Here is a 22,983-nt window from a genome sequence, read left to right as displayed (position 1 = left end):
TCTCTCAAAATAAATAAACTTAAAAAAACAAACAAAACAACTAGTTAGGTCCTATACATGTCATTTATAATCAGGGTGGCCACAAAAGAGTGGCTTCAAGGTTCAGCTCTGCGCTAAACATCGGGAATGCATATGAAATGCCTTGATAACAATTCCTAAATATCTTGGACTCCTGCTTTCAAATCAAAGATGTAAAAAGGAGAGCAGTACTAGAGAGAAGATGATGTTTTAGGCAGCCCCCACCTCCACCTTTTACTTGGCTTACCCCTCTCTCCCCCTTGCAGTTCCTGCTATGTCCACATGGGAATACATCATCCATTATCTATTGTCTCTCACCTTTTCTTTTTTCTTCCCATTCTCCTTTTTCCCTTCCCTTCTTTCCTTCTTTCTTCCTTCTCAGCTTCCATAAATATTTAGTCAATGATTACAACGTGCAATGCCATGTGTTGCCTCTGGGGCCACAGGGTGAATGTGGAATAAATGAATATTTATCGAATATTTATTGAATTAATGAAGAAATTATGCATCGGGTCCTGGGGCAGCTTGAAGGAAAGACAGCTTACTCATAACAGAATTAAACAAGAAAACAAGAACAAAAACAAAAACACAAAGATATGTGGAAAGTCTCCAAATTTGGGGAAATTAAACAATATACTTCCAAGTAAGTCATTGATTAAAGAAATTATGTGAGAAATTATAAAATATTCTAAACTGAATGAAAATGAAAACAAAACATACTAAAATTTGTCAGATGCACTGAAAGGAGTCTTTAGAAGGAAATTTATAGTCTTTATAAATTTAATTCATATAGTAGAAAGGAACAAAGATAAAAATCAATTATCTGAGATTCTACCTTAAGAAGTTAGAAAAAAAAAATTAAGTGCAAAGCAGAAAAGAGAAAATGATAAAGATAAGAATGGAAATCAGTGAGAAGGAAAAATGAGCAAACAATAGGAAAGAAATCAATGAAAATAAAATCTGGTTATTGGAAAATATCAATAAAATTGACACACCTCAGGGTACAGCAAATACAAAAAAGATCATACATGATTAAAGGGACTTAGCTACAGATCCTACAGATAATAAAAGACTCATAAAAAGATTATAAATAGCTTTATGTCAATAAACAGGATAACCTTAAGAAATTAACAAGTTCTTTGAAAGACAAATTTTTAAAACTGGTTCAAGAAGAATTAGAAAACCTGAAAAGTCCTTTATCAACAAAAGAAACTGAACTCATTGTTAAAAACTCTCCAACAAAAAAACCCATGTTTAGATGGCTTAACTGATGAGTTCTATTAAAAATTTAAGAGAAAAAATATTACCACTCCAACACAAACCCTTTCAGAAAACATAGAAGAAAAACAGAATTCCAAACTCAGATTATAAGGACAGGCTTACCATGATACCAAAACTATCACAAGAAAACCATAGACAATATCTCTCATGAATGTAAATGAAAAAATTCTTGACAAAATATTAGTAAGTTGAATAAAAAATAAAAAGAATAATATGACTAAGTGGAGTAAACCCCAGGAGTGCCAAGTTGGTTTCATATCTGAGAGTCAATCAATGGAACTTAACACATTAATAAAGGAGAAAAATCATATGATCATTTTAATGGAAGCTGAGAATGTCACAAAAATGCATTAAACAAAAACATTCAACAAAATAGGAAGAGGGGAAATCCTTTTTAAACTTATAAAGACTATCTCCAAAAACCTACAGCAAACATCACACTTTATGATAAAAGACTGACTACGTCTCCCGTAAGATCAGGAACTAGACAAGGATTTCTATGCCACTTCTAGTCTACGTTGTCCTGGAGGTCTTATCAGTGCACTCACTCAAGAACACAAAGACACCCAAGGGAAGTTATGCAGAGATGGCATGATTATGTATACAGAAAAATCCCAAGAAATCTACAAAAAAAGTTGTTAGAACTGACAAGTGAATTTAGAGAAGTCTTAGAATACACAGGAAATATATAAAAATATTATGTTTCTATATTGGGGAGGTTTTAAAATGTCCACAAATTCTTGAACACTCTTCCCTTTAAAAGATCGATTCTGATGTCCTTTCTTTGTGTGTGGGCTGATCATACTAATGTGCCTCTAAAGAATAGAACGTGGTGGAAGTAACAATAGATGACTTCTGAGACTAGGTCATAATAGGCATTGCTGCTTCTGTCTTGTTCTTTTGGATCACTTGGTCTGAGGCAAGCCAGGCATCTCGTCATGAGATTACTGGAGCAGTCTTGTGGAGACGCCTAAGTAGAGGGGAACCAATGTCACCTTGTCAACCATGTAAGTGAGTCACCTTGGAAGTGTATCCTCTAGCTTCAGTTAAGCTATCATGGATGTCAGCCCCTCACTCTTTGAGTCTTCGGCAGAAGCCCCAGGTATAGAGAAGTAGAGACAAGCCATCCTCACTTGTGCCCTAATCTAAAGTCCTGCTCCACAGAAACCATGAGACCTGCTGCAAAGGCCTATTTGTGTCGCAGAGCAAGATTCTCAAAAGCCTTTGTGAGGGCCGGGCCCGGCCTTCCTCAGGGAACTGCGGAACACGAACATGAGGGACAGAACCTGCAGGGGGTGAGGTGACTGCCCAGGGGGCCAACACTGGAGCCACACACAGTGAATTCACTTGTTGCTTCCTCTTTTGCCCTCAGGAAGCAGGGCCGTGCCAGTGAGAACAAGGGGAAAGCAGAGGTCTACATACATGCATAAGCTTGAGGGTAAGAGCAGCCTTCGATAGCCTAGAGCCCTGAACACATGCTGTGTCTAACATGAGGGCCACCTCAAATCATCATGTCGCTAATATTCTGTCAGCTTGGTCATGCAGAAAATATACCGTGAGGGCCAACAGGAAGGATCTACTCACCAGGACTACCTCATAGGCCTGAGTCCCAGAGCTCCTCATGTTGATGAGCACCATCTTGTTGCACCCACATATAGGTAGAGGGAGAGGGGAGGAGCTCTCATAAAAGGGACATCCAAGGACCAGGACCCACATGGGTTCCTGTCTAAGCTTAGCCCCACCTGGATGGCTCTGCTCATCTGGCTAGTACTGGGCACTAGAAGGATATTTTGAAAATTTCTGGAAAACACAAGGGACACAGGCCAGTGCCGGGATATCCCAGTACTGCCAACTTGGCTGTTCTTGGGGCGCTGGGGGGGGACTTAGAAAAGTTTGAGGAAGGCACTTCAAAGCTGGGACATCACTCACCTGGGCCTAAGGGTACTACTGAGGTTTATCGGTACCTAGCATACTTGTGGGGTACTTTTGGCTTTCTCAGGAAATTTTACGTTAGTATCTTCAGCTGAAATAATTTCCCCAAAGGTAAAGGAAATTCCTACTCAGTTTTTAAAAAACAGTCTGAAAAAGTATGAAAGTATCAAGCAACCAAGTCACCTAATCCTTTCTAGATTAACACGGGGGTTATTATTTAATTTGTTTCCTTGACATAACGACCTCCAGTTTTACAGAGTCACCTGGAGCTCTTGTGAACACAGAGCATGGGACTGACTTAGATTAAGATTGGTTTAGATTAAGGCTGAGGGTGCTGGATTACTACTGTTCCTTCTATTCTTCTCGGCTGGAGTACAGCTCTGGGAGTGCCCTTCTGACAATTCTCAGTAGGTCAATGCCCCTCAAAGATTCTGGCTAGGACAGTGGGAGCACACAGAAATCCATGAATTGCTATAGTAATTCAGCAGTCATTTTTGATACCGTTTTCTTCTTGAAGATGGATATCAGTCTTCCATGCACCTATTTACTGACCATCTAAAAAACATTACGTGGCTTGAGTCACCTCGGACTTCGAAATGTCCTGTCGGCAGACTCTCCCGTCCTCTCTCGTGGACCAGGTAATTCTAAAATGCAAGTCTATGAACGTCACTTCTACCCCTCATCACTTTAATGGTCTTGAATTGTCCCCCATTCCCTCTTTCTGGCCTTCTCCACTTTTTTTTTCTTGCCTACAGGCCTTTATACATGCTGTCTGTTCCACATGGAACGTCAACCCCCCATTGTCCCCATTTGCTGGCTAACTTACATCTGTCTTTGTGCCTCAACTTCCATTTTACTTTCTCTTGGAAGCTATCTCAACCTCTCCAAACTAGTCCTCCCTAGAATTATACAAACCACACTTTAATTGGTTTTTAAAAATGTGTCTCTATCTTTCACCAGAATGCAAATTTTGTTAGAATAGGATCTGTATCTGTCCTGTTTCTCATCATACATACTTTGCCTAACACGGCAATTTCATAGAAAATTGTAGATGAATAAGGAAATCACATAATGTTTGCAACTTGATGAAGTAAGCCTTTATATTAGTCTCATCCTACAGATAAAAAAAGCTGAGGCTCGCCAAAGTAAAATAGTTGGATTTTGTACGTTGTGGAAGTTTAGCAGTTGTCTGAGGTCTACCATTTTCCTTTTTGGAAACCTCAAAACAAAAAAAATGTCTTTGTGTCTTGAAGCGTTAGTGTTTGTCATGCCAATAATGGTGCATGGTGGTCACTTCTACAGAATTGGGCAATGGTGTCATGATATAGTGTAAAAGTATGGATAGGTGCATTTGAATTCTTCAGAGTTATTTGTATCTTTAGTATCATGATATCTGTACCATCCCAGTTATGGTCATGTTTAACATGTGCCTCAGCCAAGTCACAAATATTTCATGACTTGCTATTTCTGTTCTGTCTCAGTAATTCTTAATATCCTTGCTCATATCATGAAAGCCTCCATGACCTAAGTGACACCACACTCCTAATCCACTCAATCTCCTCCACCAAAAACAACAATAAACAAAACAAGCCACCGAGCTTTGTCCTGGCATGAAGTTCATGGCAAAGTTTAGCTCCATATGTATCCAATGCAGCTGATCCATCAGTTGAACAATTCTTTGTAATAGAAATAAGATCCTACACGTTTTTCATGTTTTCTGTTGAGAACAAAACTGTCCAGTTAAAGAATATATGAATCACTTTGTTATACCAGCTCCTGTAAAAAACACGCTGGGGTCAAAAAAAAAAAGTATTGTTTTCTCTCAGTTTAAATGCTCTAAAAAATCTCTATTATCTATGTATCTATCTATTCTGGAAAGATATGTACATATATGCAAATGTCAACAGAGTTATACATTTTATAGGAAATTCCTCCATTTCCTTCCCCATCACTACCTTTGGAATCCAGGATTGTTAAGACTACAGAGAAACACTATTCTGTAGACATTTTGAAGCAGTGCAGGTAACATCTGAACATTGCATTTTATTGCAAGTAAGAAGAAGAATATGAATATTTGACTAGCCTCAGTCTCTTGCTGTCCTTAAATTTCAGTCTAAAGGAACACAAAGAATCAAAACATGGTCTGTCTCCAAGAGAGGAGTCCCCAGTCCCCCTCAATACTAAAAAAATTAAGCAAACAATGACAAAGAAGAAACCGAAGTGTCTTCAAAGGAAGGATGAGGTGATAAGGACAGAAAAATATTGTTATGCCACTGATCAGAATTCCTAATAGGAAGGTATTAATGCCAGGAACAATAATACCAGAAAGGGCAATAATACTCTGACAAAGGTAGATAGATAACAACCGTTGGTTGGTATAACCACTTTGTAAATTACAAGTGTGTAATTAAAGGTCAAAAGCATCCACCTTGTATCCACGCTGGACTCTTATATGTCTGGTGAGAATTTTCCTCTTGCCTTTACCCATGATGTTCCCTGACGAGGTTGCAAACCTGCATCTGAGGGCGTAATTCCCGCTAGCAGACATGCTTTGTTGGGTTCACACAGTGTGGGTTTTATTCATTATATCCATATTTCTGTTTTCAGAAGTTGGAGGATCTGGCAACACTGACTTCCATATTGCTGGGTGACAACAGTCAGTGGGAGCTCCGCAGGTGGCCCTCTTCCAAGGGGTCTTGTGTTTGCTACAATTGTTTTCACTTTCATTTTCTTATACCACGCCCCCCCCTTTATTCATTTTACCTCATCCTCCTGGCCCCTTTAAGAAAGGAGCTTGTAACTCCCACTCCACAGAGGCTGTCCCTCCCGCCCATGTCCACCTGTTCAAGTTCAAGTCATCACTGATGGTTCATCGCAAATGTCATCCTCTCTTTCCTTCCCCAGCAACCCAATGTGAGCTGACCGTCTTTTGATTACTCACAACATTCCTTGCATATTTTTTGTAGCCCACACAGTACCCAATAATATTATTATCTGTATTGTACTTATCTTGCTAGTGTAAGGATTTGGAAGCTTACACATTCATCCATCCATTCAGCAAAAATTGATTAAGTACAAGGTGCCAAACACTAGCTTAAGTTCTGAGGATGTTGTGATGAATAAGAGAAAGAAACCCTCAAGGAGATGCTGAGAGCAGGATCTCTTTTGCCTATCTTGGCTTCCACTGCAGAGCCTCAGAAAGTGCCTTGTACCTCAGTTGGCATTTGTTCAACTCAATTTTTGGCACCTATTAACTGATCACACGATTCTATTAAATAAAAGCATTAGAGCTATATTTCTTCAAAAAGCATTCAGAAAATCAATCGTCATTAATGTATACCAACCCCTAAAGATTTCTTCCCCCATTCCGGTTACTCCAAATCACCAAGGTGTTATCCTGAAATAGTACTCCGAGTACTCAGATGTCCCTCGAAATTTATTTACCTGGGTAACTGCTGAAAGAGAGGCGACTACTGCTCGTGTCTTTATCATTGATGTTGAAGTCCCAGTGTTTATATATCCTGAGCATGGCTGCATACGTGTACCAGCTTGAGTGAGCAAAAAAGATGTTCTCAAATCCAGGAAGAACCTACAGCCAGAATCATAGTGAATGATGCAGAGGTATACAGATAACTGATTACAAGTGTAGGAAGCATAGAGCAATTGTGTCAATTTCGCTATTCACCGCCATATTTATTATCAGCAAATATGGCCAAGAGCAAAAAATTAACCTTTAATGTGCGCAAAAACAGACAGACTCTATCCTTCAAGCATCCAGAAGGGAAGACTGTGGGAGGGGGAGGGGCAGGTTCACATGGCACGGGAGGAATGGTGGAAGAAACAGAGCTAACATCATGTACTTCCAACACCCTCCATCAGTTTCTTCCTGTTCTTAACTTCTAGACAGAGGAGCCATAAGCTGATAATAGGGCTGTAGCCAGGGGTGATGAGATGTTGCCACACTTGGGCTGCCATACGGAAAAAGTCTGTGTGTTCCAGAACAAGGAAAGAGAGAGGCGGTTTTGTGTCTCACCTTAATAAGGGCAGAGCAATGTCCCATGTCCCATCTCTTAAAAACCTTCAAACTGGAATTTGTTGTGGGAGAAACTGAGGGAATCAGATCCAACAGATCTCCAATGGCATTCAGGAACTGAATCTGGAACAGGGTCATAGGCTGGGGAGAGACAAAGAATACTCTTACCAGTGATTTGTGGCAGTAGGATGCCATTTTCTAGTTTTCCCATTGTCAGGGATACCCTCGGTTATTCCTTTGCCAAGGGTCCCTAATGTAACAAATGCATTCGATTTTCTTGTAGCTTATAAAATAGCTATTATCTTAGGGTTTATAAGAGATGCTTTAGCATCTGTTTGGGTTGATACCCAAAACACTAGTGATATTTAGGGCCAAATAATTCTTTTGGGGGGGGGGGTTGTGCATTGTAAACTATTTAGCAGCATCCCTGGCCTCTCCCCATTAGATGGCAGTTAGCACCTTCCCAGTCTTGATCACCAAAAGTGTCTCCAGGCATTGCCAACTCTGCCCTGGAGGGACATTGCTCACAGTTGAGTATCACTGCTTTACAGCAAAATATTCAACTAAGACACTTTTTAATTTTTTTTTTTGATTTATTATTTTTAAAAATTTTTTCTTAACGTTTATTCATTTTTGAGGGGGCAGAGACAGAGCATGAACAGGGGAGGGGCAGAGCGAGAGACGGAATCTGAAGCAGATTCCAGGCTCTCAGCTGTCAGCGCAGGGCCCTGTGCAGGGGTGCAACTCATGAACCTCGAGATCATGAGCCAAAGTCAGATGCTTAACCAACTGAGCCACCCAGGCACCCCATGACGCTTTTTGATTTTGTGTGTTTAATGCAGAACTAACTGATATGACATTTACCCCAAAGCAATGGTCAGACCTGAACGTGAACTTAGTGCTAGAGAGCCCTGCTCCACCAAGACTTAATCCACCAGAGTAGCCAGGGGCCGAGCATCTTACAGAAAAATTGGTTTTTAGGCAGACTTGGTGACAAGACAAACACAAATGACATTTTAACAAAAAAACAAAAGCGAAAACCAGAAACTGATTATTTGTTTATACACATATTCTCTCTCTCTCTTTTTTTTTTTGTTCTTTGACTATATAACACTTGCATTATTAAAGATTTAAAAAATTATAATGAGATTTATAGTGGAATTTTGTTGTGTTGATTTCTGTGTATATCTCTAGACTTTTTACAGTGTCTTATAGATACATTAAAACATTTTTTTTCTAATGTTCATTTATTTTTGAAGGAGAGAGAGAGCGTGAGCAGGGGAGGGGCAGAGAGAGAAGGAGACACAGAATCTGAAGCAGGCTCCAGGACCCGAACTGTCAGCACAGAGCCCGACACGGGGCTTGAACTCATGAGCTGGGAGATCATGACCTGAGCCGAAGTTGGACGGTTAATCAACTGAGCCACCCAGGTGCCTCTACAGTGTCTTATACATTTTTAAACACATGGTAGTGTATTACATGCTTCAGTCTTCACTTTGATTTTTCTCTCTTCATATTTTTCACTTGTTTGGGGGAATTTTCCATAATTAGATGTAAAAATCTTCCTCATTCTCTTGAACAGGACTTTAGTGAACGGATACATTATATGTTAACCAGTATTATACTGATGGGCTTTCCTGTGGTTTCTAGTCTTTTGCTATTATAAACAGTGTTACAAAAATCAATCTTGGACACATCATTTCATATGTGTGTGAGTCTTTGTGTAGGATAGATACCTAGAGGCAGTTTTGATTTTAATAAATATTGCCACGTTGTCTACAGACACTCTTACAACAGACACTCTTACAGCCTCAACGACATATTAAACATTGAGGTTTTTTTTTTTCAATTCGATAGGTGAAAAACAGTACCTCATTCTTTTTTTTTTTTTTTTTAAAGCCTATTTATTTACTTTGAGGAGTGGGGTAAGGGCAGAGAGAGAGGGAGAGAAAATCCCAAGCAGGCTCTGAGCCGTCAACACAGAGCCCGATGCACGGTTTGAACCCACGAAATGCGAGATCCTGACCTGAGCCTAAATCCAGAGCCTAAATCCAGGCTTAACTGACTGAGCCACCCAGATGCCCCTTAGCAATTCTTTTGTTACGAGTGAGTGAGGCAGAGCATGTTAAAAAACGTTTGAATTTTGTTTGTGTGTGTGAACTGTTCATATGCCTTATTTATTTTTCTTATTCTTTTTCTTATCAACTTTTAGGAGTTCTTTAAATATTAGGGAGATTTGTTCATTGTTTGATATGAATTGCAAATATTATTTTCCAGTTTTTAATTTGCCTTTAATTTTTTGCCTTTATTTTTAAGAGTGATATCATACTTATGAAAGGATAAAGATCATATGCACAACTTAAGAAGAAATAATGAAAAAGACCACTAATGAACCCTTCTCACAGTTTGGGCAATAGAACATTAGCTGTGCCTCAGAAACCTCCGATCTCATCTCTCTCCTTCCTTATTTATCAGTAGTAAGCACTCTGGCTCATTACCCTCTTTTCTGTTACTTTATCATCTGTGTACACATCCATAGACAGGCTATTTTTAAATTTGCTTGCTTTTGAGTTTGTACAAATAGAATCATATTGTGTGCATTCTTCTGCTCAACATTATTTTTTTTTTGACATGTATCAATGTTGGTAGTGTGGAAACAGTTCATTCATCTTCATTCATATAAGGGTATATAGTATCGTGATATACTTATGAACATTTGGGATATTTCCAGTTTGTAGCAAAATAATGGTACTGCGAACTTTTATGTACGGGGACCCCCCCCCCCCGCCCCCCATGGGCAAGAATGTCGTTAATCTCTGGATTTGCCAGGTTGTAGAATATGTATCGTCTTTAAATGTCTTGAGTAACATCCAATTCTTTTCCAAAGCAGTTGGGACAATTTACTCAATCCCGTAGTGGTTAAGATTCCCCACTTCTGGTGTGTAATAGGATGTCATTGAGGTTTTAATATATATTTCTTTGAAATTAAGCATTTCTCCACATGCTTATGGGCCATTTTGGTTTCCTTTCCTGTGAAATTCCTGCTGATAATTTTGCCCACTGCCCATTTTTCAATTGGGTATTTTCTTTTTAAAAATTTATTTGTTCTTTGTGTATTTCAGATACAAATCCTTTGCTGGTTAAATGTATTTCAAATGTTTTCCCTTGGTTTGTAGCTTATCTTTTCCCTTTCTATATAGTGTGTTCTGATGAAAAGAAGTTTATTTTAATTAGCTGAATTTATATTTTTCTTCACGGCTAGTGCTTTTTTGCTTTGTTTGAGATGCTGTTGTTTGCCCTAAGTCATAGTCTCCTAGGGGATGATGCTCAGTGCTACGGGGTCAATGCTATTCTCACTATTTCTAAGCCTTTTCAAGGGGCAAAGCAAGAAACTATGCGTTTTTTTTTAAGGAAGCTAAAAGTAATGACTTCCTACCTATACAACTTTAAAAACTACAAGGTCTTGACTTCACTGATTTTTCTTATGTTGAAAATCTTGATAGTCAACATAGTTATTTGTTTTATAAATATATTTGCTTTATAGTTAGTTACTATATCTAGCTGTATCAAATTTAAAATGACAACATCAATATTATTGCTAAAGTGACATTACTAGATACAGTTTAAGGTTTATTTTGGTTTTGGTGGTTCTTCTTGTCCTTAGGATCTATCCCATTAAGGATGTACCCTAGTAACTGTGTTCAGGTCACTGGAAATAACTGCTTTCTGCATGGTTATGCTATCAACTTGACATATAGTTAGACATATTCATGTCCATTCATTTTAAGATTTTAGGGACTGTTTTTCTTCTATGTTATTAAATTTTGTTTTATAGTTATGAACAGCATTCACATGGTTCTAAAGTCAAATGTTTAAAGATACATTCAGAGAAATGTACCTTTCATTCCTGTCCCTTTCACTTTCTTTTCTTCTTTTTTTTAGTTTTGGGTTTATTATTTCATTGTTGTTTGTTCTTGGAAAATTAAGCAAATCTATCCATCTCTCTATCATCATCTATCTTATTTCTGTATCTTATGTAAAAAGTAGCAAATAATTTACACTGGTCTTCACCTTACTTTTTTATTTATTTACTATTTTTATTATTTTTTAATGTTTATTTATTTTTGAGAAAGAGAGAGAGAGACAGTATGTGAGCAGGGGAGGGGCAGAGAGAGAAGGAGACACAGAATCCAAAGCAGGCTCCAGGCTGTGAGTTATCAGCACAGAGCCCGACGTGGGGCTCAAACCCATGAATCACAAGATGATGACCTGAGCCGAAGTCAGATGCTTAACCAACTGAGCCACCCAGGCACCCCACTTTTTTATACTTCATAACAGAATAACAGATCCCGAACATCACCCTGTAGCAGTATTTGGAGATCTCCCTCATTCCTGTTTACAGCTATGTCATTTACACAGCCAGTCTTCTATGTATTTGGCTGTCTTTGGTGTTTTGCTCTTACAAATTATCTGCAATGACAAGGCTGGCCCATATGCCATACTGAACTTTTGTGATAATCCTAGAAGTGGCATTGCTGGATCAAAGGGTAAATGAGCATATGATTTGGGTACTGAGTGCCTACTTTTCTCTCCATAGAGAATATACCATTTTTGTATTCTTACCAATATTTTGAGAATTCTTACCAGTATTTTTTACCTTTAGCCTTGCCAAAAGAGTATACATTCACATTTTAGAACTTTTGCCAAATTGATAAGTGAGAAAGTATGTCTCAGTTATGGTTTTAATTTGTATTTCTAAACTCATGAGTAAGGCTTGGTTTATATGATTAACAATTTTTTGCATCACGTTTCTGTGAACTATATTTTGTATATTTTTTCCAGTGTGTATACATATGCCCAGTTGAGTGTGTGTGTGTGTGTGTGTGTGTGTGTGTGTATTACCCCCAGGAAAAAAAATCTTCATAGTTTTTGGGAATATATTAAGTGTACCTCTGAATCTTTGATTATTCAATAAAGCTTTTCAAGATATTATTATGTGTGCATGTGTGTGTGTGTGTGTGTGTGTGTGTGTTTTGTAGAGGGTGGGAAGCATAGAATTTGTACACTTAGATATTTTGCCTTAAAAATTATATCAACAAAAGTAGCAGCTTTATTAGGTTAAAGAGCTAGAACATTCATTCAGTATATTCTTTACCCTACTCCAGAGCACAAGATTATGAAAGAAATTAAGAGATAAAGAGATTGTGTGTTAAGCTTGAATTTTATGGCAGACACTGGGTCAGGTGCTAGCAATATAACAAGATAGTGCCTGTGTACAAGAAATTAATGTGCTAGTCCTAATTTGATCTGCTTCTAAGTTAGATTGTTATTTTATTTATTTATTTATTTATTCATTTATTTATTTTTAATATATGAAATTTATTGTCAAATTGGTTTCCATACAACACCCAGTGCAAGATTGTTATTTAAAAAAAATTTTTTTTTAACGTTTATTTATTTTTGCGACAGAGAGAGACAGAGCATGAATGGGGGAGGGGCAGAGAGAGAGGGAGACACAGAATCTGAAACAGGATCCAGGCTCTGAGCTGTCAGCACAGGGCCGGACACGGGGCTGGAACTCACGGACCGCGAGATCATGACCTGAGCCGAAGTCGGCCGCTTAACCGACTGAGCCACCCAGGCGCCCCTCAAGATTGTTATTTTAAAGATAATTCTCAATATTCTTGCCATACCGTATAAATTCTGAGTAGCTTTTTAAAAATCTTACCTTTGTCTTTTCTAACGTAGCCCTCTTCATGGCTCCTACATACAATCCATCCATCTGTGTCACAACATAGCCTGTATGTCTCCAAAATGGGTCATCCTTGTAATATTTGATGTTTTTCCGGGTCCACTGATCTTGCTTCCTGCAAGAGAAATTAGATTTGCACTAGGGATCTTCATGGTTGCTCATCCAAAGCTAAATTCAACCCAGGCATTTACAGATTATATATTCAGATAGTTATGCTAGTGTAATTTAAATTCTGGACCTTACAACATTCCAATCACTTATTGATTTGACATAACTTTGTATACCAAAAGCTTTTCTGATTTGTTCAGGCTATCTCTGCATCAATCTTAAATACTTCTTTTTCTAACGTTTATTCATTTTTGAAAGAGAGAGAGAAATGAGCAGGGGAAGGGCACAGAGAGAGGGAGACACAGAATCTGAAGCAGGCTCCAGGCTCTGAGCTGTCAGCATAGAACCCAACGTGGGGCTCAAACCCACCAACTTCAAGATCATGACCTGAGCCAAAGTCGGATGCTTAACTGACCGAGCCACCCAGCGCCTCTCTATATCAATCTTAGAATACAAGGTCATTGCTTCATGGGATCTAGTCCAATAATTTTTAATGATGCTCTGCAGGACATTAGATTTGATGAAGGGGTTGCTTAGTGTATGATTTGGAGGGTCAAACCAGAGTCCTTTTGTCCCCAAGTTAATCACAGCCACAAACATAAAACAAATCCCACGTATAAAACAAATAGAAAAGAAATCTGAATATTGAGAATTGTTAGCTTCAGAAAGCTTTATCAAAACTTTATCAAAATAGAAATGTTTACAGAGTTATGTTGTGAATTAGGACTAGATAACAGCTGGTACCTCAGCTAGGATTAGTCACCAGGCCCATGAAACCGAAGCACCTTAGGGAGGAGGATCGGTGATCCCTAAAGGAGTGGGGCCCTTAGGTGGAGGCAGTCCAGGCATTTAACTTTGCCTTCCTTACTCTCATGGTGGCTTCCTCCAGCTGTGCCGGCAGCTGATAATGATATTCAACGTGACCTTTGAATGAGCCCAAGTTAGAGGACATGCTGTGTGGGCATGCTGTAGAGGACGGCCAGTTTTCATGTCATTACCAAAAAGTGCTATACCTTACTACAAGACCAGCTCTGGAGTCCTGCCTAAGAGCCAGAAAGGACACTGGTGAAGGAAAAACTGCTGTTTGCAATGACAGATTCAGGCCCTGTAGTGTGAATAACAAGAGGAAAGCTATTATACATACTCTATAAAATCTTGCACTTTATCCACGATGGAAGGTTTCTTAATCAGCTGTGGGTAGAGGTTAACGAAGTGGTCATACATGTGTCTGAAACAACAGAAAAAAAAATGGTTGCATTTCTATTTTTCTCCTTAGAGTAGTCCATCACAGTAAATTACACAAATTTTTGACTAACTAGAAGGTCACTTATTGCAAACCTTCCCCATCTTTTTAAAAATCAAGCACACAATTTAAAATTAAGAAATATATAGAAAAGCATATATAATAAAATGAACACACAATTTAAAATTGAGAAATATACAGAAAAGCATATATAATAAAATCAACACCCAAGTATCTCTACCCAATTTTATTAAAATCATTGTATTTTGCCATGTTTGGCATATAGTTTTAAACAGAAATAGACATTAGATAGAGTTGAAATCCCTGTATACAGTTCTCTGACACTAATTCCACACGTTTCTTCACAGAGGTAACTCCAATCTTGAATTGGTGATTTATTTCTATCATGAATGTTTCTGTACCATCACTAAGTATAGATTTAACAACAAATAGTATACAGTGGTACTTATAGTTAATTTCATAGTATACTGTAACAATTCTGTCAACACATTTCTTACAGGTTTTATTTGAGAGAGAGAGTGAGTGGGGAAGGGGTAGAGAGAGGGAGACACAGAATCTGAAGCAGGCTCCAGGCTCCGAGCTGTCAGCACAGAGCCTGATGCAGGGCTCAAACCCACAAACTGCGAGATCATGACCTGAGCCAAAGTCAGACTCTTAACTGACTAAGCTACCCAGGTGCCCGTCAACACATTTTGGAAGAAATGCATTATCTTCTGCAGTTTAAATTTATTATTTTCATCTGCTGATAGCGTTCACGGTCTGACTATATAAGAGTTCATGTATGCAACCAGTTTTCAACTTTTCGCTATCATAATGCAACTTCAAACACTGTTGTAATGTCTTTCCTTACATATTTGCATGTTCTTCTAGAATATATATAGCACATATGAAAGTAGGATTGCCGGGGTGAATATTCTCGATATTTATAGTTACTATATATTGCCAAGTTGTTCTCCATGGTGACTGTACCCATTTATATTCCCATTAGCTACAGATTAGACTTTGCCTTGCTCTGCAGTCTCACCCACACTTGGTGTGGTCAGACTTCTAAATTTTCAGCAATTTAGATAGGGTTTACATGGCTTCTCATTGTTTTAATTTTCACCCCCCTCGCCTCCACAAATATTGGCTCTTTGGGATTCTTTATGTTAAAACTTAATTTAAAAAATAAAAATAAATAAAACTTTAAAAACTTAAATGTGTCTCCTATGCTGTAAACATTTTTAACTGATATAATTAACATACAGCATTGTGTAAGTTTAAGGTGTACAATGTGTTCATTTGATCCACTTGCTTATTGCAATATGATTACCACTGTAGCATTAGTTAACGCTTCTTTCACATCACAAAATTCCTTCTTCTTTTGTGGTGAGAACAATTAAGTTTGTCTTGTAACAACTTTGACATTTATGATACAGTATTGTTGACTATAATCACTATGTTGTGCAGTAGATCTCCAGGACTTATTTATCTACTAGTTACAAGTTTGCACCCTTAAACAACATCTCCCCAGTTAATTGGTGAAAATAATCCCCTTACATTCACTGTGATTGAATATGCGTGGATGTATTTCTACAATCTTTTCTGTTTTCCATTCGCCATTTCTTTCTTTGACCTCCTTTTTACATTTTCCTCGTTTATATACCATTTTTACTATCCTTCTTTTTACTTCTGCTAATTTAAAAGCCGTGAAATGTATTTCTCTTCTTTTATGATCACTAAAATTTTTAGAAACATTCACCACTATGAATTTTCTTATGAAGCCTAAATGAATTTTCTATTTTTCTCCTCCTCCGAACATGATTCATATGTTAACAAGTTTTAGCTGCCCATTGACACCCCATCATGTTTATGTTCAAAGATTTAGTTTTACCCTTTTAATAAAAAATTTTCTATGAAAGTTTTTTAACTTTTACAATGAAATTTTATTAACATCGTTTTTCTTATATTAACTATTGCTCCTTATATCCCAAACTTTCCCTCCCGCTATTCTTGTTAACATGTATCTTATTTAGTTTCATAGAAGTTTGTGGATGATCAAACATTTTAATTTATAGATTTGAAAATATCCTAATTTTGCCCTTGCTCTTGGGTGATTTAAATGGTTTTAAAATTTAAGCTAAGTTATTTTCCTGTAGTACTTTTAAGATATTATTTTCATATCACCTTTCATTTTATTGTTGCTGATGAGAAATATGCTGTCAGTTTAGCTGAGACTCCTTTGTAGTCAATGTGTTTTCTTTCTAATAGCTTGTAAGATTATTTATCCCCAATTTTCTGTAGTTTCACCCACTACATTGTAGTGTTTTCCAACTAAGGACTTAGGTCTTTTTAAATTTTGATAAATTCTCCACTATTACCGTGTCAATTATTGCTTATCTGTGATTTCTTCCAGTCTCTTTTTCTGGGGCTCCTAACAGACTTATGTTGGAGTTTCTTAATCAAACTGTTCTAACAACAGCTCTCTGAGCATTTTTACCCTTTATCTTACCCTTGGGAAATGTTTTATGTAAACTCCTCAATACTAATTTCTGATTTCAGATTTTATTTCTCTGATTGTGAATTTGGGGACTTTTTTCCCTATGGAATATTGCAGATGTATCTGTAATTGAACCAGCACGTGAATGATTTGGTTCTTGTCCCCCCCACCCCCACCCGATCCCAAACTCATGGTTTCTTATAATCTGAAGCCTACCATGCATATCAGCACAAGTTATTCTGTGGCCTCTTCATTTTATACAGTCAAAAGCAGCAAGGTTGCTTCGGTTCGGCCCTGACTCAGCTCACTGAAGCACTGAGGCCTTCACGCATCAGCAGGGATGATGGTCTCTGGCCATTTCATGCCAAAGGCCCAGCAGATCCACACTTCCTCACTTTGTTTTCTGCTCCATTTCTGCCTTAAAATATGTTTAATCTTGTTTTGGGGCCCACTATATTACTATAATGCTTTCTTTCTATATATTGTATCTACCTTTTGCTACAAGTTTGGAGCAAAGTGGGTAAATTGTGAACCTCTTGCACTCTCTGGACTGCAAGTTTATCTCAGGTCTCAGTTCTGGTTTTTATTTGATACAGGAGGTGACTCAGATTTACAAGAACAGAAATTCGGCTCCCCGTACGTTGGAACTTTAGATACCCCTTATCTAGTAATCTCCAGAACTGGAACTGCTAAAATGAAAATCGTTTTATCACCAGTTAGGCAAACAACATTAAAATCCTTTGAAATCTTTTAATTATGAACCCTGAGTTCAATAAATTCACTTCATGAGAGCTTTTCTTTCAAATTATTTGTAAATTTAAAAACTGAATTATCGCATTTAACTTTTGTTCACGTATTTATTTATGCTGCCACATTTATATTATCAAGCTCGTCACTTTTCTCTATCTGCCACCTGTAAAACCGAGGGAGAGAACAGCGGTAAAGCTAGACAGGTGTGTGGATGACAAGGAAGGGATCCTGTGCATGGGCTCACAGGGCAGGTGAATGGAATACATAAATCCCCTGTCAGTTGGATGACTTTAGTTGTGTGGGAAGGCAATAACTCCACGGTTTCCCACCCCAGGACTACGTGGGGAAGTGGAGATGGCTGCCTGGGCCGTCAGGGCTCACGAGCCCCGCATACCTTAGCGAGCCCTGGGAGCAGTCAAATGTTTTCTGCGTTAGAAGCCTACAGGACAGGGGCGCCTGGGTGGCGCAGTCTGTTAAGCGTCCTACTTCAGCCAGGTCACGATCTCGCGGTCCGTGAGTTCGAGCCCGGCGTCGGGCTCTGGGCTGATGGCTCGGAGCCTGGAGCCTGTTTCTGATTCTGTGTCTGCCTCTCTCTCTGCCCCTCCCCCGTTCATGCTCTGTCTCTCTCTCTGTCTCAAAAATAAATAAACGTTGAAAAAAATTAAAAAAAAAAAAAAAAAAGAAGCCTACAGGACAACCGCTGATCAAACACCTTCCCTCCCTCCAAGATGCTTCAGTAATACCAATCCATTCTGAGATAAAGTGTTTGGAGGGGAGTGAACCATTCTGAATTGATTCAGTTTAAATAATAAATTATTTTCTCTGTACAGAAACGGCTACGGTAACTTTTTCTGCCATGAGGAGGAAGGTTTTGTTGTTGTTGTTTTTGTTTGTTTTTAAGAGGAACGGGTTCTTAAAATTAAAATGATTTATATGAAAATAAAATTCTATTTTGGAAAAAATAATTTGTGGGATCTACAATGCCCACTCAGGTAAAGAAGCAAATAATTCATACTTTTTATCCAAAACCTTCATCACTGTACCCTGCCTAGCTCCATCCAGAGTGCTAAATCCTCTCAATTTTTCAGTCTATTTCAGAATGGAGCCAGGTTTCTCAACAGGAGTGATTTTTTTCCTTCCATGGGGCATTTGGCAATGTTTGCAGACATTTTTGGTTGTCACCCTAGGTGGCGGGGGAGAAAGTGCTCCCGGCATCTGGTGGGTAGAGGTCCTATAATGCACAGGACAGCCCTACAACAAAGAATTATTCAACCCCAAATGTCAATAGTGCCAAGGCTGAGAAACTTTGAAACCGAGGAACCTTGATCTTGACTTGGGGCTACTTGCTGACGATGTCCACATAACAGTAGACAGGACAGATGCAAGTACAGGAGGGTAACTGGGCTGGAATCATTGAACGTTTCTCTTTTCTGTTGGGAGTGGGGGGACTAGATATTTTGATTCTGACATTCAGAGCAGAGGAAGAGAAACGTCCACCTGGGGGTCAGAAGTGGCCTCAACGGATCCCGCAGCATCCAGAAGCTCAGAGGAATCCAGACCACTTGCAGTTCCCTCAGGTTGAGGCTCTTCCCTGATCCCTGGGTCTTGGATCTTGCACTTTTGTGTGATGGAGCAACCTCGTACAGCAGTTAAGGGTAGAGCCTTTGAATTCTGAGTTCAAAGGCTGACTTCAACTACTTCTAGGTTGTATGACCGTAAGCAAGAGTCCCAATCTCTCCGTGCCTCCAAATTGTCATCAAGCAGAGCCAACGCTAGTATCCGCCTCATGGATGTGTTACGTTAAGCTCAGCCCTGTGGTGTGTCAAGTCAGTAAGTGTCCTCCCAAGTGGGCTGAGACTTTGCTTAACTTTACGTCTCTGACGTGCACACGTAAGAATCGGGAAGACACACGTACGTACTCCCACGCTACTGAATCTCTCTGTGTTATGTTAATACAGTATCATTTAGCACTTGTCGGTGCTGTCTTCTCTTTTCTACTTGCTTTAATTTTCTGGGTCTGAGATCCTTTGGTGTTTTCCATAGCAATTAATCCATTCGCCTGTGTCCGTGGATGTGTGCGCTCAAACTCTGTAGCTGGACAACCTGGTCTCTGCCCACTAGCTTTGTGACTTTCAGCTTGTTACTTAACTTCTCTGTGCTCAAGTTTTCATGTCAATAATATGGGAATGGCAGTGTGTACATCACAGTGTTGCGGGTGAAGTAATTCACCATAGGTAAAATGCTTGGAACGATGTCTGGCACACATTTTAAATACTATATAAAGGCCAGTTGTTGCCATCATTATCATCAGAAGCAGCACTTTGTGGTTCATGTTCAATTCCAGATCAGTACTAGTTGAGGGACCCTTTGATGTTTTTGAGGGTGGGACCGTGTCTCACTTTGCTTTGCTTCCAGGCTTGAGTGGGAAGCATATTTCATTTCTAACATCAAAGGAGCGAGTTGGGGGGATAGGGAGGAGATTTTTCTTGGTAGTTGGCCAGAAACAAAAAAAGGACCCACCTTTGATGACTTTCTCTACATGTGCCATAATCTTGCTAGAACCCCTTTCCATCACAGTTTTAGCAACTGTTGTGTCAACATCTTAACTTAAAAGGGATTCTCTTGGAAGGATGTGCTCAGGAGCGAACTCACTCCCTCCTCTTTCCCCATCCCAAGAGCCTGGCACAAGGCCATGCAACAAGTGTTGGTTGCATTGAATTGGCTTACTCAAATTAGGTAATTCCCGAGGAGATATTTCAGCAGCTGCCTTGGCCACACACGATATAAGCCACTTTATTAAAGACTAGAGCGGACCTGGTACCCACACCCTCATCATCCTTCTTTCCAGAAAGGTTTCATGACTCATTTTATTAAAAACAATCTGGGGCTATTCATCAGCTTTTACATCATCAAGGAGACAAGAGATACTCTGATTAGGGAGCCACCCCTTTAAGTTAAAAAACAAGGAAGAAACTCCATTTGGCTATGGCTGCTAGACACTGCATTACATGGAATATGTACCTCCCACTTCTCGTTCATCTCTAAGGAACTGGAACAACATCGGATTCAATCAAACCCAATCAGCATGTAATTAAGTAACTGCTGGGGGCAGAAGTACTGTGCCAGGTGTCTGGGGACCCGCCCCTAAAATACTAAGAGACAGTGGAGGGGAGAGACAGAGCTCAGTCCACTGGGAATGGAATCAGAAAATGCCTTGCGAAGATCGCACGGGGGATGGGTCTTGCTTGAGGGGGTTGAGTAATATTTCAATCAGTGGAGATGTGACAGGCAGCATCTGGTTCTCAGAAAACACAGTGCTAAGAGTTACTGGAAAGGGGTGTGTAACAGGCCGAAGGAGCAGCATGGGATAGCTCAGGGCCCCACCTGGAATGAAGGTTTGCAGGCTAATGGCAATATCCCGCAGGGAGTGCCTCCTCAGGAGATGGGTCGGGGTGGGAGAGCGTGAGGAAGGGCGAGACGGTGAGAGAAGCCCCTGGAAATATCTAGTGCTGCCTCCAAGCTCTGGTGCAGGTGTACCTGTTGCTACTGCTGTACCTGGGATAACTGTGCAGCGGCAGCATGTTAGATGGCCTGGAGCTTTGTGATACAGCACAAAGGGCTGGCCCCGGGGCCCAACTGTTATCGGGAGAGCGTTGTAAGAGTTCAAGGAAGCAACACATTATTGAACACTTCAAATGAAATGATGGAGGATTTGAGGCTATTTCTTTGTATGTTTTCGTTTGGCCTCCCAAGTATGTCATAGGTTGAAAGAGCAAACTATTTCCTCTGAGGTGGTTAAAGCGAGCACTTTATCCGAATATCTGAATTGTCGATTCCACAATACCCCACTTCGCATATGCTTCTTCCCCCAAGGTTCTGGAGAATATAAGGAACATCACTCCATTTTAAATGCGGTGATGTCGGAGGGGCGCCTGGATGACTCAGTCGGCTGAGCGTCCGACTTCGGCTCAGGTCATGATCTCGTGGTTCATGAGTTCAAGCCCCGCATCATGCTCTGGGCTGACAGCTCAGAGCCTGGAGCCTGCTTCAGATTCCGTGTCTCCCTCTCTCTCTACCTCTCCCCGGCTCCCACTCTGTCTCTCTCAAAAACAAGTAAACATTAAAGAAATAAAGAAATGTGGTGATATGGGAAAAACATGGCAGCCGTAAACTTCCCATTGCTTCCGGCAGCTGCCTGAGCTACTTTGCAAGCTGAGAGGAAAACAAAAACAGGCAACTGTCTCCTTCCGCCTTCGGCATATACTCACCTTCCCACCCAGGCTCAGATGCTCTTGCTCCAAGGCTGTGACTCAGTAAGTGGAATCATACCCTCAAGTACGTTTGTTACTCAAACACTCCCCAAGTAACAGTCCCCAGGAGTATAGGTTTTAGGTGGATAAAATGCTGTTTGTGTGTGAAGATGCTATTGCTCCTCAGACAGTTGCCCATGTGTGGCTGAAAACAAACACACAAACCAAACCCTAGCCTGTGACTTGTATTCCTCCTCCGCTATTGGTTTGTGACTACAATCACAGCTTCCGGATGGTTGACATTTTAAGCTCCCTGCTTTGCTTCAGAGAATGCGAATACCTCTGCTCTGAGGGAGCCACCCTGCCTCTCAGTCGGGACTGGGGAGGACAGTTTACTGTGGACGGTGCAGAAATTCCCCTCTTTATTTGACCTTTCAAGAATGCGATTAGAATGACAGCCTCTCAAAAGATAGCTTTGGTTATAATTCTTCCTTCTCCTCTTTTTGCTTCTGTTCTCCTTCCTCCCTCCGTCGCTCCCTTCCTTTTTTCCTTTGTGTCCTCTCCTCCTCCTCTTCCTCTTTTTCTTTCTCCTCCTTCTTCAAATATACACATTCCTGACTTCTCTCTTCCATCCAGCCCCTTCGGTTCCTTGTCATGCGTCTTCCTGCTCGCCAACGTCTTCTGTTCTAGCAAAGTCCCTGCAGGGCAGAGGTCCTCTCAGACTCTTGGTACTACACATATGGGAAGTCCATCCCTGAGCAGGTGACATCCTTGAATTCTCAGTAATGAATACAAAACAGAGATAACAGAGAGGTCGTCTTTCAAATTTGAGAAACCTCTGAGCATTCTACCATCGAAATAAAGGACGGCACCGTGGAATGGGCAGGCTACTCCTCTACTCCTCATTCATTTGTAAATGCAACTTACTCATTTCAGATGCATTGCCTTTTCTCAGTACTTGGTTCTGTTTCTTTCTGCCTAGAATGATTTTCTTCCTCTTCTTGGACAGGCCAAATATTCTCATCTATCAAACCCCAGACCCACAACTCACTCATTCCACAAGGCCTTCTTTGACTGCTTTGGCCCATGAGGGGCCTTTTTCTTGGAATGTTATAG

At 39.9% G+C, this 22,983-nt stretch overlaps 1 protein-coding gene and 1 long non-coding RNA gene across 2 annotated transcripts in view; one reads left to right on the top strand and one right to left on the bottom strand.

The window, feature by feature from the left end:
• PLBD1 (phospholipase B domain containing 1) overlaps positions 1–22,983 on the bottom strand; it is a 53,276-nt gene that overhangs the window by 14,839 nt on the left and 15,454 nt on the right. Inside the window, exons 3-6 of the mRNA XM_058743604.1 lie at positions 14,269–14,352; positions 12,993–13,131; positions 7,265–7,405; positions 6,676–6,820 (exon numbers count right to left, since the gene is read on the bottom strand). Coding sequence (XP_058599587.1) covers positions 6,676–6,820; positions 7,265–7,405; positions 12,993–13,131; positions 14,269–14,352 — 509 coding nt within the window. The remainder of the gene's footprint in view (positions 1–6,675; positions 6,821–7,264; positions 7,406–12,992; positions 13,132–14,268; positions 14,353–22,983) is intronic.
• On the top strand, positions 2,214–9,192 carry LOC131519959 (uncharacterized). Its single transcript, XR_009265887.1, has 4 exons — positions 2,214–2,306; positions 2,464–2,737; positions 3,749–3,869; positions 8,524–9,192. It is a non-coding gene; the product is annotated as an uncharacterized LOC131519959 (long non-coding RNA).

This window comes from Neofelis nebulosa, chromosome 8 (assembly GCF_028018385.1).
Source record: "Neofelis nebulosa isolate mNeoNeb1 chromosome 8, mNeoNeb1.pri, whole genome shotgun sequence".
Classification (NCBI taxonomy): domain Eukaryota; kingdom Metazoa; phylum Chordata; class Mammalia; order Carnivora; family Felidae; genus Neofelis; species Neofelis nebulosa.
This window is presented reverse-complemented; position numbering and strand designations above follow the sequence as displayed.